We start from the raw sequence: 18,610 nt of genomic DNA, 5'->3' as shown, positions 1-18,610 counted from the left end.
AGAGAGCCGAGAGCTGCACACGGGTTGGGTGTCATGTTACTCAAGGCGCTGTTTAAAACATTCGATCCCCGCCACCGCCTTCCCATTCCCCACCTCCAAACACAGCCGTGACGGACAAGCCGTACTCCCCAATGGCCAAGACGGAGGGAGTTTTGGCGCCTGGCCACCCTGGGTTTTTCGTCCAATAGAGAATGGGAGTAGGCGGGACGACGCCCTGGGTAGAATGGAGGCTCTACCAATGGCAGGACTGTTATTGCAAAGAAATAGTATTATGCTAATCGATGTTTTGCTCGAACTCACTCGGTGAGAGCTTTAAAAAGCCAAGCAGCCCCGGGCAGGCTGGTAGAAGCGGAGTGAGGTGCGGCGGGTGAGAGCGAGTTTGGGGCGCAACGGGTGGTTCTTTGGGCTAAAGGGAGGCGAAATCCTCGTCCTCCACTTCGACTCTGATTTGGATTTGTAAAGAGGCTCGGCGCCCGCTCGGCTTCTCTTCTTCGCCACCGCCGGGCGAAGGAACCTGCCCGCTCCCTTATCCACAGTCGCCGCTGCCGCCACCATGTCCAACGTGCACCTCTCTAGCGCCTCGGCTTTGGAGCGCCTGGCGGCTCGCCGGACATTCCCCTTGCACGCTCGCACCGGGGTGTGCAGGAACCTGTTTGGTCCCGTGGATCACGACGAGCTCAACCGGGAGCTGAAGAGCAAGTTGCGGGAGATCTGCGAGGAGGGCCAGAGGCGCTGGGGCTACGATTTCCAAACCGAGACGCCGCTGGCCGGTTCGGGCAGGCTGCAGTGGGAAGAGGTGGACGGAGAATCCGTGCCCGCTTTCTACAGGGAAACCCTACAGGTTGGGAGGTGCCGCTTCCCGGTACTGATGGTCAGATCGACGCCTCCGCCTGGAGACGAAGAGGCGTCTCTTGAGCCCGATCCCCGAGACCCTCACCAGGAGCTGGGGCTCTCTTCGACCCCCTCCCCGCTTAGCCCGCAGGACAACACTGCCGCCTTGGAAGGCACGACGTCGGCAGGCGAAGAGCGCCTCAGCCAAGAGGACAAGGCCGACCAGCGCCACAGCTACTCAGGGATTATAATCAAGCCTGTCCCGTGTGTCGCTGCGGCTCTTAAAAGAGCATCGTCAAGCGGCGTAGCTCACATCACAGGTAAGGCAGAACGGCCGTCGGGATTTGCATTGCACTTGCGTCGGTTGCATCAGTCCTACCCGCCCGCTTTAAAATATTTCGCCCGCGGGCCCCCAACCTCCCCGTTATGGGAAGCTTAATTTCCCCCGTAGTCTGTCGTCGTCGTCCCCCCCCCGCCCATTATGCGTGCTCTGGAGAGTGCCTAGACGTCGCCCCGAGGCGCTGGCTCTGTTTAAGATTCCGCACAGGTCCCTGGGGCTGGGCTGGGCTGGAAAATGCTTACGCAGCACATCGCGCTCTGCAGGCGAGTCCTTCTCGGCTGCCTCCTTTGCGACGTAAACAAACCCTACTAGCTGCAGCGCTCGACGTTGGCGGACAGGGGGAGCCAAGAGCCCAGGCTGGTCGACGGCCATGAAAGAGCCCAGCAGGGCGGGGTCCCTTATACGCGAAGCGATTGTGTTTTTTGAGTGTGTGTGTGTTTTTTTTTGTTTTTTTTTGTCGACGGGTCCTGGTTTTAATGGGTGTGTCTGTTCGAAACGAAAAGTTTTGGCTGCAGTGCTCCTCCTCCCCTCCCCCACCCACCCAAACCCGACTAATTTTTCTTCCCTTTCTTTGGGTCTAACCACCTTTATAGATTTCTTCGCAAAGCGGAAAAGAGTCGTAGACCGAGTGGCCGGGGATCATAGCGGCCCGTTGGCAACTTCGGTCACAGCGGTGCCTAATGAGCAGACACCCCGGAAAAGGCTCCGATGAACGAGGTGAGAGCACGGGCTGGCGCTTTTAAGGTTCCTCCTCTCCCTCCCCCCAATCCCCCCCCCCCGTCGTTCTCAAGGTCGGCCTCTCTGGGCCCTTTTCCCCCAGAGGAAAATTGCAACGGGATTAGTACAGAAACACTGAGGACCATGAGAGAGCAGCGGAGGACAACTCGTTTAGCACGATAGTGGAGGGATAACCCCTTGCAAACAAACAAACAAACAATGAAAATCTAACCCTGCCTTTAAAAAAACGCTGGAGTAGACTTTACCAGGAGAGAAGCAAGCGTTACAACTAGGCAGATACATGGTTCCCCTCCTTCCTGAAGTGTAGATCTGGGATGACATTTGGTGAACAAAGTGTACAAAAAGGAGAAGGTTGTTTCTTTCCTCCTTAAAGACTCCTGCAGTTGTGGTGACTCACTCATTCCATGGCTTTTCTGGGGGGAAAAGTAGCCCAGCTTTTGGCCTGTTCCTCCCGAGCTGCAGTATCTGGGATAGTTTTCTGCACATACTGACTGGTGGTGTGATCTTTCTCTTTCAGATTTTGCACTATATAACACCGAAGTGATTGTTTCCTTGGAAACACAAGAGCTTGAGAGGCCCTTCCTCTCCGTGTGTCAAAGGGGCTGGCGAGTGAGACCAGACCAGCGTAAGGAAGAAGAGTCGCCTGTTTGTTTTTTTTCCGCTCCTCTTCTAACTCATGCCCCGAAGGAACTGCTTGAACCTCCATGTAGCAAAAGTGGCTGACTACAAGTCGCCTGACGGAGCAGTGTTAATTTACAACTGTGCAATGTATTATGTTTTTTTTATATATATGAATATATTAAAAATGTATTATGCCTAATGTGAGTACACTGGCCAGAAGTGTAAAAGCTTTAAAGTCACCTATATAAAATGTTTAATCTCTGCTGAATTCTCAGTGCAAAAAAAACAAAACCCCACAAAAAAACAAAAGTATAATTTGAAAAAAAAAATGCAAACAACTTAAGAGTTATACTAACTTATATTTTCTATTTATGTCAAAGGGTGGATAACTTTGGTTGACACCCAGTAGTGAGCTTTTGTGTTTTTCCCCCATTTGGTTAAGCCAAAGGGCACTATATATTTGCTTTTGTTGTTATTTACAAAAATGTAAATTTATTTTTATAGTGGGATTTTGCATTCACAAAATGTAGCTATGAATCAAAATTACATTTAGTTATACTTGAAAGAAATCTGATAATGGTTCCTGAGCTGGTCTGTACCACTGCCATCCCAAACCTATGCTACAATGTTAAAATAAAAAGGAATCAAGTGTCTGTTAACAGTATTTCTTGCTTTTACTTTCACTTTTAAGCAGAACATTGTACAAATGCACACACATCCTTGTTTTCTTTTTAAAAAAATCTATATTTTTAAAAGCAAAGAAAAACTGAAGCACAATTTCATTTAGCAACTGCTTCAAATAACAACCAAGTTACCTTTCCCAACTTAGTTGTTGTTTGAAGCAGTTGCTAAATGAAATTGTGCTTCAGCTTTTCTTTGCTTTTCAGACCTGTTGAAGGTGGTAAATGTGCAGGGATTGGTTGTAAAGTTAATTTTGAATCACTGTCGCAACTATTGCCAGTTGCTAAACAAAGCAGTCACTAAATGAAGCCTACCTGTAGGTCACTTGTTCCTTAAATTAGCCTTTCCCTGCCTATATCCTTTGAAAGTAGTGGTCTTCAATTACCTATAGAGATTTCTATCTTAAGAAATCTAATTACATTTTCCCATTCATGGGATGTAGTAAGGTAGATGACTGGGGAATTCTAAAGAATAGGGGTAGGAATGTGTAGAGTGACAAGAAATTTATGTTCAATGTATATAGCCCTTAGTAGAAAATTTTGACAGTAATACTCAGATTCCATGGAAATTACTTTCAGGACCAGACATAGTCATAATAAATAAATATTGAACAACTTAAATCTGGGTTTGCAGCTGCACCATCCCTTTTCAAGAGGGGAAGCCATTTTTGGACATACTTTTATAGATGACATCTGTACTTGGAATCTAAAGTTACAAGTCATCCTCAATATACATTCATTTAATGACTGTTCAAGGTTATGACATTGCTGCATTGCTGAAAACTTGATTTCTGCCCAGTCCTTGTACTTTAAAATGACCCACGGCCCATTGCAGCATCCCCTGCAATGGCCACATGATCACAAAATGATGACACATGACAAGCCAATGTGTATTTACAATGATTGCAGCACCCTGGGAACACTTGACTGTCATGTGCAACTTTACCAGGAGAATTTCCAACAAGCAAAGCCAGTGGGAGCAGCTAGATTTGATTAACCACAACAAAAAGGTGGTAAATTGGGCATAACTCATTTAATGACTGCATTGTTTAGCAAAGTCCCAACCATGGCTGGAAGGTGAGGACTACCTATACATACATATTCTATAGCCTTGCATTAAGTAATGAAGACCTTACAATGTGACATAGATACTCTGCAATAACTGAACACAGTAGTATTAGAAAAATGTGGTGGTTTAGAAATGTTAAATCTTTTTACCACCATATTGCTTGCCAAGAGCCATATGAGTAATACTCTCCCACACTTGCTTTATGCAATTGGCAAAAAGTAAAATGAACCATAAAAAGAGTTCGCTTTCATGTACTGCAATATTTCTGTTCAGTTATAAAAAACTGCAAGTATGCTTGAGTTAAATTGCTTTCTAGCAAGTATGGGTACATCATAAGCATGACCTGAAACACTGAAGCATCTTTTAAGATTTACATAAATATATACAAATAAGTTAAATTCCATTAGTATTGGGCTGAGCATCTTCTGTGTTCAGATATATCTGTTTATGGTTAATCCATAATCTGGGTTAAATAATATAAACTACTTAAAATATAACACAGAGACCACTACGTTATATCTACCCACCTGTTGTAATATAGAGCACAGAGGCCACTGCATCATATCTGCCCACCTGTTCACATAAGATATAGACCAGTATCAAGTGATTGGCATCTATCAAGTAGTAATTGCTATAGACTGAAGGGCCATAAAGAGCCTAGCTGTAGAAAATAGTTTAAAAATTGGCAGTATCTTGGTAGTCTCTTGGTTCCATATGCACTTAATTAATTTCAAGTAATACTGACTTCTAGCTCTGAGTATTTGCAGTTTGAGGTACAAAGCTGCTTCATGGGATTAATTTTGTTCAGCTGCCAAAGGCACAGCATGACTGTAGCTATCCCATTTCTTTGAGGAACAGCTGAAAGATAAAATGAAAGCCACGGTCCTGTGCTGAAAGAATCTATTCATTGTTTTATCTCTTCCACATCTTGAAAAGGTAGATGGCTTTGTATGCCTACAAATGCCACCTCTTTCAACAGAAGGCCCACCTTAAAGAAGGAAGAAGGACAGGAGACTTTTCTAAGCATATTTATGGTTCATGCCTTTGTGTGGTATTTAATAGAATCTGTCTGCTGGAAAAAATAGTCCCTGCTGCCAAAATAAACTCCTGTCCTCCTGCAGCCTGTGCCTAGAACCACCAGATCTAGGCTGCAAAAATCTGGGCAGCCATCAGATAGTAGTGAAGAAGTAAAAAAACTCTTAAATCTTTTGCCATTTAGTCGCTATCCAAACTTTTGCAGACTGGATGTTGTAACCCTACAAAAGCCTCCAAATGTTCCAAGAAATTAGGGAATTGTCCCAATCTAATTCAGGAGATGCAATGGGAGGAAAGAAGGAGGGAAGTTGCATGGGGAAATGGAATTCATTTCAGTGGCAGTAGATACTGGCTTTTAAATAAATATACACAAATAGATGAGTCTGAAAAAATAGTTTACTGCCCAATTACCTTGAGTTGTTTGTGGAATGTGATATAGCCGTGATGGCGAACCTATGGCATGGGTGCCACAGGTGGCACGCGGAGCCATATTGGTGGACACGCGAGTGTTGCCCTATCTCAGCTCCGGTGTGCATGTGTACCCTGGCCAGCTGATTTTCAGGCCTACTGGAAGTCAGAAAACAGGCTGTTTCAGGCCTCCAGAGGGCCTCCGGGGGGTGGGGAAGGCTGTTTTTGACCTCCCCAGGCTCCTAGAAAGGCTTTGGAGCCTGTGGAGGGCGAAAAATGGATTTACTGGGCCCACTGTACCATTGCATGCCAAAAGCGGAGGCCGTGTAAGGGGGTTGCGCGCACATACATGGGCACACGGGGTGCATTGAATTATGGGTATGGGCACGCGTGAGCGCAACCCCTCCATGCTCCCCCCGCTTTTGGCACGCAACGACAAAAAGGTTAGCCATCACTGTGATATAGGTTCCACATCTACCTACTTGCCGTTTTCTAATAAAACTAAAATAATGGGTTCAAGCATTGTGGTAAGCCATTATTTACTAAAACCACAATGTAGCTGACTGGATTTTCTAAACACACTAAAACACAAACTATGATTTCTCTATCACAATGACGGGGTTTGTACAACTAGCTACAATAATTCAAACCTCATCTTATTCAAGCACAACAGTTGAACCTGGTGGGAACATTTGAGTGGAGTTCTGCCATCTTCAGACTAGTTTTATGAGAAGTAGAGAGAATTGCAGGAAAAAGGAGAAATCAGGAATTATAGCTCTTCTTTTCAGCCAGTGGAAAAGTTTCACTGATGAAAAAAACCATGCCCTCTAAAGCAGGCATTTATTGGATTCACCTTAATGTATTTGTTCACATGACATTCTTGCTTATGGTTAACTTAGTCACAGTTTTTTCTGACCCATGGTTCAGATTCACATGATACACTGAACTATAAATCAATTTTGGGAATGAACAGTATTGTAATCGTAACCCAAATCAATCTAATTATCATACTTAAAATATATATTCACTGGAGTCCTTTAAGTCTGGATCCATTCTAATATGCATTTAACAAACATGTTTTCACTTTGAATGTATCATAGGAGCTCACAGACCATAGAACTATTATGGGCTGCATATTGCTCTTCATTTATAATCCCAAATATGTATAGTTTAGAACTTTGGGGTAAAGGGAGAAAAACATGCATTTTGGCACAATGAACTCTGAAAATTAATTTCAGTGAATGACAGTCATTTTATGAATGAGGTAGTCCCCCTTGCTTAACTGGGTAAAGGACAGGGTTAGTGTGTCATGTAAACTCAAAAATAAGGTTAGTATTGAGATTGGGGAAAAGTTTTTAACTCAAATCATGTATGTTTGAATTAAACCAACCTCAGTCATCTGCCTTATCCAAGAGAAGTCAACCTAATGTTTTCTTTCAGCTATCAGATAGAGCAGAAAGCCTAGTATGCCTTATCAAGAGCTACACTTCTTTTACATTTTATTTTCACTGCCCTGCATGAGTAGACAGGTAGGTGAAGAGGCAGAAACAGGATGGGAGGAGATGATGGTTGCAACCCACATCTGCTATCACATTTTTTTTTTAAAAAACAGCTTTTTAAAAAGACAGCCAGTTAGCCTGAGCAAAGGAGGCTAATACAGAAGCCCAAATATTCAGAGGTAAGCTTGTCTGATCTGTTATTTGCTAGAGTACAACAGTAACACATTTGGTTAGCCATATTGTGTGAACACAACTACTGCGTTCTCTATGTGTAAAACTAAGCTATTAATTATGCACGAAAAAAGTGCCAGGAAAATAGCCAAGTTAGATGTGCCAAATGAAGCAATTATACAAGGTATTTTATAAGATAAGATAAACCAGTTATCTTAGGGTATAAATGCTCATACCTAGATTTTAGAGTCCACTTTGTCAGATGAAAAGCAGAATACAAAATGTTAAGGATGAGTGGTTTATCTCTCAGATACATACATAGAAATACATATACATACATACATACATAAATATGTTCTTTGGCAGAGAATATAAAATTATTTTGCCCATAACACTTTATTTGTTGCATGAATTCCATCAGCCTACATTGTGTACAACAATTCGTGATAAAAACTTTGATGATTCTTGATAACTAGATGCACATATGTATTGATTTTAGTGATATCAGTACGGAAGTGGTTTGCTACTGCCTTCTATCAACATATTTTTTCAACTTTCCAGTTTAGTCCACAATCCTGAGATTTTCTAGTGGTCTTCCATCCATATGCTAATTAACTCCAATCCTGCATGTGTGCACACACGCACATGTACATAAACACACACACACACACTGGAACATGTATTTATAGATAGTCCTTCATTTACAACCATAATTGAATGCAAAATTTCTGTTGCTGAGACAGTTAAGTTAGTTGCATCCCATTTTATAACCTTTTTTTTGCCACAGTTGTTAAGTGAATCTCTGCAGTTAATAAGTGAATCATGTGGTGATTAAGTGAATCTGGCTCCACCCCTTCCATTGACTTAGCTTGTTGGAAACCAGCTGGGAAGGTTACAAATAGTAATCACATGATCCCAGGACAGTGCAGCTACATGCCAGTTCCTAAGTGTCCAAATTTTGATCACATGAACATGCTAAAATGATCATATGTGAAAACCAGTCAGTCACTTTTTCAGTACTAACATAATTTCAAAGAGTCATTAAATGAATAGTTGTAGTCTATTAAATGGTATTTTAACCTGTATATTTGTATTGCTGGTTTTATCTTGCCTGTACACCGCCCTGAGTCCTTCGGGAGAAGGGCGGTATAAAAATCAAATAAAATAAATAATAAAATAAATAATAAATAGTCGAGGACTACCTATGTATGGAAGATCAGTTAAAATCATATAGATGTTGTCCCGTTTGATTCGATAGTAGATGATTAATCTATGGTAGCTGTTCCACTGCATTGATGGATTCAGAAAAACCTTATCCTTTACACCAGTGGTCCCCAACCTTTCTGGCTTGGCAGTGCAGGAGGAGGAGGAGGGAATATTTCTGTGCAAGTGGCAGAGGCACACTTGAAGAGCACACTTGCACTCATGCAAATGGAGCTTCGCACGTGAGCGCAAACGCCTGAAGCTCGCCTGAGTGGAGCTGAGTGTGCACATGCGCTTGTCAGCCGCTTGCGTGGCTCGGTTCTAAACGGGCCACTGCTTGGTAGTGGGCCATGGCTCAGGGGTTGGGAACCACCAGACTAGTCACTTTAGTATATATTAGTTTTTCATATCGTAGTTAATAACTTTCAAATAAATGCCTCATTTATGTCACTGTGATTATCAAAATCTTGGTGTCTGAATTTTTCTTTCAGTTCCACAATATAGACAAATTTAAGGCAATAATTTTAAAATACTTTCTGAAAGAAATATCAGTAAAACAAACTATCTTATTGTGGACACTACCAAATAAAAATCCATAGACGTTTATTTCCATACGTGCACTATTTAAAAAGCTGATGCTTCCAATGAATGGCACTTGCTGTTCAAATACAGGTGTAAAATTACATGCTGTACTCTTAAGAAGGCAATGTCATCAAAGTAAAACATTTTCTAAGTCTTAGTAATTTTCCATAAACTGAAGTATACATTCAACATTTTTACTGAAACTGAGAGAAGCTAACCAGATTTAACCGTGAGGTAAAAGAAAATCTATGGGCTAGGATTGCTTCTGAAAATCAAGTCGTGGGCTTGATTAACACGTTAAGAGGTTAGCATGATTGATTGACACATTAAGTAAGAGGTAAGCAGATCAGAGATGCAAAGCTCTGGACCGCCACTAAGTGCCTGCAAAATACACTTCCTGGATTTTTGTAGCCCAACCTAGATTTCTCCGAATTGCTCATAAATTATTAAGGATCAGAGTACAGAATAGTTTGGGAATGAGAATTTAGGTTTAGAGTATTTAAATCAGTCCAACATATTCAGAAGCATCTGCGATCGGAATCGTGCTTTTCCCTCTTCCTTCCAAGTATTGGCTTGGAATTTAAATATCCCTGACACAGTGGAAATTTAAAAAGCACTACATCACTTTTATTAAGTACTAAGTATTATTATGTGGCGTATTTTATTAAGCAATTAATGAGCATTATTAAATAGCCTACAGCAAAGTAGCTACATGCGTTTATACTAACATACCATACTACTGACATAAAACTCCAGCAACGGTGTCTCTTGAAAGGCGAACCGATAAACGTTGGAAATTCTTCTGCTCTGTATGAGCAAATAAGGCTGCAGGGTTTCAATTATAATAAAATGAAGAGCTAAAATCATCATACCTTTTATTCTCTACTTCAGTTCTACCCAACCTTATTAATATTGGTTACCAGTAAATATGTAAAAAGACCCAGATAATGTAGGATTAAGGCAGCGAGTCATAATGTTGATTAGAATGAATTGTCTTTCGAGAAGATCCCTTTGCGTCCCAAGGGAATTACTTCGTGATCACTCCACACTCTCAGCCCCCTTGCATTTTATCTCGGAGTAAATTTCACTGATGGCAACGAGGAACTTACGGTAAAACATACATGTTATTGATGTCTGCCTGCCGCACCCCCCCATTAGCCTTTTAAAGAAAACTGGATTAATTCAGCGGGAGATTAAGGATCCACCTAGAAACAGAAAGATCAGCAAATATGACGATATTTAAAGCCATTTAAAGAAGACTGCTTATCTGACTCCCCCAAATACACGCGGGACGCTACAAAAATCATCGTCAAATAAAACCACCCCGGTTTTCATTGGGCGGTTATTTACTGCATTTTACGGTAACTTCCGCGTTCCCCGAACTCTCCTCTTACGTCGCTGTAAAATATTCATAAGTGGCACCCTAGTGACCTTTTGGGCCCCGCCCCTTCGCAGCACTGCTGCCAGTTTGAGCTTGGCGCGCTTTCCTCTTTGTCCATTCCCGGCACTTTGGAGTTAAAGCGTTTCTGACTTCTTCTTTCCCCCTCCCCCCCCGTTCTTTGGGATGACTTTCCTGCTTACTCGGAAGTAAACAGAATGGAACCTGCTTCCGATCAAAGGCGTTAAGAGCCGCAGGCACTGGGGATTTCCCGCCTTTCCTAGGAAGTAGCGCTGGAACGCGTGGGGATTCCAGTACATCTGTCGAGAATAAAAGGCTCGCTGTAACTACTGCGAGAACTTTAAGTGAACTGGGTGGAGCACGAGGGAAAATGAAACACTAGGTTGGCTTTGGAAGGAAAAGCGCTCGGGCCCTTTCTGCTTCCAAAGTGGTTCGGGGTTGAAATCCAGGGGAGGATGTTAAGCAGATCGCGGCGAGGAGAAAGATCCAGGTTTTATCGGGATCTGTTGAGCGGTATAGAGCCGCAAGGAGAGATGCCTACCACCGCGCTGGTGAAATCTTGTCTTCGGTCTTGCCGGGCTCGGAAAGGCGTTTGCGAAACTCCCGCAGTCCAGGGGAAGTGCGGAAGAATCGCTCGCCCTTCTCTCAAGTGTCTGTCACACAAAGAAGTTTCCAAGCGAGGGCCCCGCGGTATCCGCCAACGAACAGATTAAGGGAACCTCTGGATTTTGACAATTACCTGAGGGAGGTAGAGGAGGAGTCCTTCGGGAGAAGGGCGGTATAAAAATCAAATAAAATAAATAAATAAAATAGGGCACAGAAGAACCCTAACCCTTTGGCTTCAGTTTGGCATGCAAATAAAAATTGCCTATTTTTCTTCTTCTTCCCCTAATCAGTGGTCCTGTGCTATGTCTTGGAAGCTGGGAACCCTTTAAAAAAGGATCCAGCATGCTAGCTCGACTTTAAAGTTAAGCCCTTTTTTTATCATGCTCTCCTCCACTGCCCATCATCTAAACTAATTAACTAGAACTAGCTATCTAGTTTGCTAAATACCCCTCGGAGCCTGAGTAATATCATTTCCTCTAAACTCTACTCACTAATGGCGTGGGATGCAGGCGACTAAAAAGGACAATGGGGGGGGGGTAGAGATGGCTTCCCAACCGCACTTTCTTATTAAGTGCCAACAATACATTGAGAGAGGCAGCTGGATCCTCCAGGGTTTAGGGGCTTTTCTCTTGCTTTTATGCAAGCAGGTGTCTTTGGGACTTCCATTGTCTCAGTTCAGCCTCCACCCTGGGGCTAAAACAAACTATCCATACGCCTGGATAGCCACTGCCACACACCCTCCCCTAAGGTACAAGAAAGCACCCTCAGACAGTTGTTAAGCGATTTAGGGGTTGAGCTGATTTGAAAGCATCCTGTTTATCTAGAGACAGAGTTCAGCAAACAACAGTGCAGCAGGCCTTGAATTTTGGATGCTCCTGCCAATGTTTGAAGATCTAGAGATTATATTTCATTGGGCTCAAATAGAGCTATCTGGTTTGGTTGTGCCTCCCTCTTATTATTGCCTTGTTATGAATTTAGATCCCAATCCCAATTGAGGTGGAATTAGTGTATCTGAATTTAGATAGCGGCTAGTTTTACTTTACGTTCTACTGTCACTCCACTTATATTATGCCACATCTTTTCTTCAGTTTTGCGAACTGAAGTGGCATTCCCTGTGGTAGAAGTTGGCATTCTTTCTCAGTAAGTGTAGCTTTAGTCTACCTCTTGAGTTCGGTGGTGGCTTGGAAGCTAGAAATTATTGTTGCAAAGTGATATATCCATTTCCATCCATATTATTCAGCCCTTTTCTGCAAAGGTACCTACATGGTATGGTCAAAAGATGGCATTCCTAATATTGCAGCTGAACTCTTAACCTACCTTTTTGTGCATTGCATTATGTAAGAATAGTGGAGCTTTGATTGCATCATCACAATCACTATTTGTCTTTTCTGATCATAACCTGTTGGACCTTCCTGCTTGGCTGCCTGCTTAGCTTTCCTGGTTAGAAGATGCTTGGTAGCAAATTTCATTATAATGCTTCTTTTAGGGAGTGAAAATAAAGTGTTCTTTGAACTCCATTCTTGGCTGCAGCATTTTCTGGAACGTTTTTTGTGACTTCCCAGACTTATTCACAGATAAGTCTTTCACCCAAATACCATCTAGGTTTGATCTTGCTTGGCTTTTCAAGATTAGCCAAGGTTAGGTATGCGAAGGACAGCCTTCCATTGAATTTTTTTTTCTAAAAAATGAAATGGAATGGAATGGCTGAAGAAAAGTACAATATCTATTTATTTGCTTCTGATTTAATATTTTTATGGCAAGGTTATAAAAATACACCTCAAAGATACAAAAAAAGAAAGAAATAAGAAAATACTAAAGACAATAAACAACCTCCAAACCATAAATAGAATTAAGAAATAGAAGAAAAAAATTAAATAACTAAATGAAATTATCAATACCAAGCATCAAACACACATATATACCCATATATACCCATATATACACATACACAACAACTGGTTTACAAATATGTGTGTCTGTGTATTGTATTGCTATGTTTTTGACAAAGACAATCTGGATATATTCTAGCCATTTATTTGATCCTTTCTTTGCTGAGGTAAAAATGAATGAGTGTCCTAATGAACGTATATACATTCATTAGGAGGTTATCATTTTTCAAAATATTGATATTTTGTGTGTGTTTTTGTATGTGCACATGCTGAAAGTGATGTTAGGACCAATTCAGCATTAGGAACAAAAATCTGGCTAAAAGATGGAGGGAAGTTGAGAGCAATGATATGGATGGCATAGGAACTAACTAATTCCTACTATGTTAATATATTTTTTTTAAAGGAAACAATGTGCTTATCACTGGAAACTAGGTACTTTCAATTTTTAAAAAAGAAATATAAGACAACGAAGAGCTGAAAATAGTAGAAACAAATGTAAGGTCATCAAATTATGTCCATGTCCAGAATAATGTTGCTCGGTATTTTCTAATAATATCCAGTACTCTGGCTCTAAAGATCAAAAGGGAGTAGAAGACAGTGTTGTTTACATAAGAAAAGTCTTTCTCAAGTTGAGCTTGATTACTAGTGATTACATGGGTAGATTGATGCATTTTTCTTAGTAACAAGCCACAAGTGATTTGTCAGTGCCTTCTTCTATTTCTTTTCTTTCTTTATTTCTCAGTACAGAATCAGTCCTGTTTTTTTCTGGTCTCCCACCCAAATGCTAACCAAGTCTGATCCTATTAATTTCTGAGGTTAGACAAGGTTGACCAAATTCTGCCCCTAGTTGAGACATGGTCTATATATACCCACTCAGATAATTATCATGGCTTGCTATGTCGTTTAAGAAATTGTTATTTTTGATGCTGTATCAGACCTATAATTATATTCCACCATCATTTGTTCCAGTAAAAAATCAATAGAAACTAGCACTTGTTTGGGTAATGAAACGTCTGCAAGAAAACAACCAAGCTCAAAAAGCACCAGTGACCTTCTCATTTCAATTCAGAGTACACATATTCTCCTTTAATTGATACCACATAAGGGTGTCAAACACTTCAGAAAGCACACAGATAGGAAAATGTTGCCTGCAGGAAAACTTCCACCAAGGAACAACTTTTCTTCCTGAAGGAATGCCTACAACAGCATGCCCTACCTAGCAATGTCAGATACAAACCTCCAGTCAGCTGCACAGCTGGATGGAAAATAGGCCAAGAAAGTGGGCAAAAAATGATATGACTCATGATCATAGATGCACAACTCATTAAACAAATACCTGCATACCACAGCAAACATCAAGGAACAGTTGGAACAAACCATCCACATCAGAGCATATTGAGACATTGGCCATTGCCATCATGAGTACTTTCCAGATACATGCTGTAAAAAAAGAAACCAAACACTCGCACTGACAATGTTACCTAGTTTGGGTAATGAAGTGTCTGCAAGAAAACAATCAAGCTCAGAGGACCCTTAGAAAGTCTATATGCAGAGGCTGAAGGTTCTCTCACTAGCAGCCATTAATTTTAAGTATGGTGAACTGTTTCTGATACTAGATCTGGTGTATAACCATAATGACTAATAGACATTTAATTTTTCCATTCTTTTACTAGAACTATGCTGAGCTCTTTCCTTTTGACGTCATCAGAGGTAGGGAACATGAGGTTTATGGATCCGTGGTGGCGCAGTGGTTAGAATACAGTATTGCAGGCTGACTCTCCACCGCCAGGAGTTCGATCTTGACCAGCTCAAGGTTGACTCAGCTGTACTTCCAAGGTTGGTAAAATGAGGACCCAGATTATTGGAGACAATATGCTGACTCTGTAAACCACTTAGAGAGTTCTGTAAAGCACCGTACATAAATCTAAGTGCTATGGCTATTGCTATTTTGTGGCAGCACATTTTATTATGTTTGTATGAGGTACTATACATTTTCCTGGAAAACTCTTGAGTTCTAATAAGAGAGAATCTATATGTTTTCTTTATATGATACACATTTGTACAAACCTTTCCAGTGAAAATCATAACACACTCAAGAGCTCTCATATCATTCCAAGTAATACACGTAAGCAACAAAATAGTGAAGTTCAATATAAATAATTGCTCAATTTAAATAAGTGGGACATGAAATCCTAATTTCATATATACTGTATGCTGATAAGGGCTGTGCTAATTGAAAACATAACCTCAATGTGCAAGTGCTGTTAAAAAAGAACCTGTACTGTACAATAACCCTTATTTAGAGATTACCTTGTACAGTGACTGATAAAAAAGAAACTTTATGAGCAATACAAGTCTGTAAACCAAAATACACCTTTGCAAGTCTGTAAAGCAAAAGAAAACTGAGTTCACTTACTGAGTTGCCACTTCCAATTGTGGTTCCTAAATGAGGATTACCTGTTTTGCTTTGGTCATCTTATTACAAAAAGAATTTCTGAGAGCCAGAACAAGTGCAAAAGGCAACAAAATGCAAATGAAGTGGAGCATGATCATTGGATGTTATTCTCAAATATGGTAATTTAAGTGTTCATCTTGAAATGCTAGGTCATTGGAAAACAGATTCAGTCCTATTACATACCCTAAGAGGGCCTCACTTCCATGTAAGATTTCCCTTTATTGGGAGAATTGCCTTTTTACTCTGGTTGTTGCCAATTTCTAATCTGTAAAAGGACCTGTCCTCTTAACCCATGACTATTAAGTTTTTTTTATAAAAAGTTTTTATTTTTTTACAACAAACAATCAAAAATCTCATCGATCCAATTACAATGTGTTGGTGGGGTGTTTACATATCTTCTTGTGCAATTCCAAAATAAACATATCTTTCATTCATCTGTCTTACATTGTCCAAATCTCTTACTCAATCAATTTTTAATTAAACAATGGTGTTTTATCTAATAATATTATTCATTCCATTCTCCTAAATTAGTTTAATTCAAATTACTTCTCTTAACCTCAACCTTTTTTAACTCTTTTCTAACATCTTTCCTTCTAACCATTGATAAAAGAAATCCCATATTTTATAATATTGCTTATCTTCTTGTTCTCTAATTTCAAATGTCAATTTGCTCATTTCTGCACATTCCATTATCTTCCTAATAATTTCGTTTTGCAAAGGTAATTTCTCATTTTTTCAATTTTTAGCAAACACAATCCTAGCTGCTGTAATAATATTCAAAATCAAATATTTTAAGTCTCTACTATATATTTCAGGTATAATCCCCAACAGAAAAACTTGTGATTTAAAGTCTATATGTTTTTTAATCATTTTCTCCAACCATGTGTGTATTTTAGTCCAATATCTTTTTGCTTCAATGCATGTCTACCACATATGGTAATATGATCCAGGTATCTGATGACACTTCCAACATTTTTCGGATTTGTCATGACTATTAAGTTTATTCATGAAATTTTGGTGAGGAGCTTTGCCAAAAACTTGTTCAAAAGTTTTTTCAATTACTTTGCAATTCATAATTTGAGTAATGTAACATGTGGATAGATGATGTAATACACTCCTGTTACACTAATGCACAATCTGTAAATACATTATTTTGAGTGAAATCTCAGTTGTAGATAAGTTTTTTTCTCAAGATATATTGTTGCTAGAAAGCTAGACTTCCATCTAAAGCTGCTGTACAGTGAGAGACTTGATTCTGCAAATGAGCTGTACATATATTGCACTCACAACTGATCTTCAAGGAAGTCTCTTCCTTATCAATCTTTAAAATGACCTAGTTGTTTTGAATTAAAGAGTAACATGTAGTTGATATCCGTCAGATTTGAAACCTTGATCTTTTTATTTGCTGAATAATCAAAGGAGCCATTTACTACATCCGAGTCCTAATTCACCTTAAATATTGCCCTCTGTTCTTGACAATCCCTTATAGGCTGCATCATAAAATGTACACACACTTTTGGAGCTTCTGAGCATTTCAAAAGGAGGCTGAATATCCACTTGTAAAAAGAGCATTTTACAATTTGATCCGCTTTGGGAGAGGAGAGAGGGAAGCTAATTTTTCTACTGGAAGGTGTGCTGCTGTATTCCCCTCTCTAACTTTGGCTACACCCTATATGGCACTGCCTCCTCCTTATTCCCATCACAAAGCACACTGCCCCTATTCTTCTAGCCTTTGTAGCCATATGGCAAATCCATGTAGACACAGCCAACATCCATTTATTCAGGCACATAATGTCCCACAACAGGGAACAATTGGAACTTTGTTTGCTTCTATTATTGATGCGAATGGGAGAGAGAGGGAGAACGAAAGAAATCATTTAACTATAAGAGATATCCAGCTAATTATGAGCCATATGTGCCTTCAGTGTCAAAGCAATCCTATGAAGTTCATTTTACCTAGACTACTTTATTAGGTGCAGAAGACAGATGTCCCCCAATAGGACATGCATTAGAGGCAAGCTCTATAGTTGGAGATCTTGAAATATTTAATGGTGACTTCTTCATTCGTCAAGGGACTTTAAAGTGCCATTTGTCAGCAGGACTGAGACTTGTATGTGCATATGTGTGTTTGTGTATACATGGAGTTACTGGATTTTTAAATTCTTTTTTGTTGACAATGGAATTCTATAGTGTCTTAAAATGTGCCTAGCTCTAGCCTTTTTTTTTTAAAGAATTCACATGTTAATGAAATGAATTCACATGATATTGAGTAGAATGATATTAATTTTTAGAAATAATGAGAACTAAGGATTCTTTTTATCTGGGCTTCTTCTACCAAGTACAGAGGCTGCAATGATCCTTCTAAATATTTTCCTCATGTGCTGCAGCCAAAAAGCAAGTTTAGGATATTAAACCTTTCACTCATTGAAACAGAAAAGCTACCCTTTAATGATATTCCTACAATATTTTCCAAAGCATTAGGCACATGGTGGAGAAACTAAAGGAAAGCTCATTAGGAGAAAAGCTTCATTTTTTTAATTGAGGTGCTGTCACTTTCCTTTCCAAGGGCTTAAATGCAAATGGCTTTTTACTTACATGGCTCAGAGACATGTATTTATCAATAATTTATCCTTGTGTTAATTAAACAATTAATTAAATTAATTAAATTAAACAATTCAACACAATTAATTTGTTCCAGCTTTATGAAATGTTTATTGTAATCAGTTATTTTATTAATACAATAAACCCTAGTTTATTGTATTAATAAAATTATTAATATTAATAAATATTTTTATTAAAATATTAATAAAAATTAAAACCCTAGATTAAACCCTAATTTAAGCCATTATGATTTAGGTAATATTTCAAGAAAACATTTTAATTAAGCAATAAAGCTACTTTATAAAATGAATATTAAAATCCACCTTAAAAAACAGTATCTTTAATTAGTGCAGAAAGAAGCAACAGATAAACTATATCTGTTCTGCAAACCTAGTTTTCAGGAATTTTCATTAATTTGTTATGGGAATCTTTCTTCAGATGAAGAAACTCTTAGTTAGCAGAGATAACCTGCTTGATCTGGTT

The 18,610-nt window shown here is 39.8% G+C and overlaps 1 protein-coding gene across 1 annotated transcript; it reads left to right on the top strand.

Annotated features, from left to right (window-relative positions):
* The first annotated feature begins 236 nt into the window (after positions 1-236).
* Positions 237-3,189, top strand: CDKN1C (cyclin dependent kinase inhibitor 1C). The gene is made up of 3 exons (XM_058158050.1): positions 237-1,151; positions 1,765-1,888; positions 2,427-3,189. Exons 1-2 carry the CDS (start codon positions 554-556, stop codon positions 1,881-1,883), a joined length of 717 nt encoding a protein of 238 aa, XP_058014033.1. The 5' UTR covers positions 237-553; the 3' UTR covers positions 1,884-1,888; positions 2,427-3,189.
* The last annotated feature ends 15,421 nt before the right edge of the window (positions 3,190-18,610 follow it).

This window comes from Ahaetulla prasina, chromosome 1 (assembly GCF_028640845.1).
Source record: "Ahaetulla prasina isolate Xishuangbanna chromosome 1, ASM2864084v1, whole genome shotgun sequence".
NCBI classification, from domain to species: Eukaryota; Metazoa; Chordata; class Lepidosauria; order Squamata; family Colubridae; genus Ahaetulla; species Ahaetulla prasina.
This window is presented reverse-complemented; position numbering and strand designations above follow the sequence as displayed.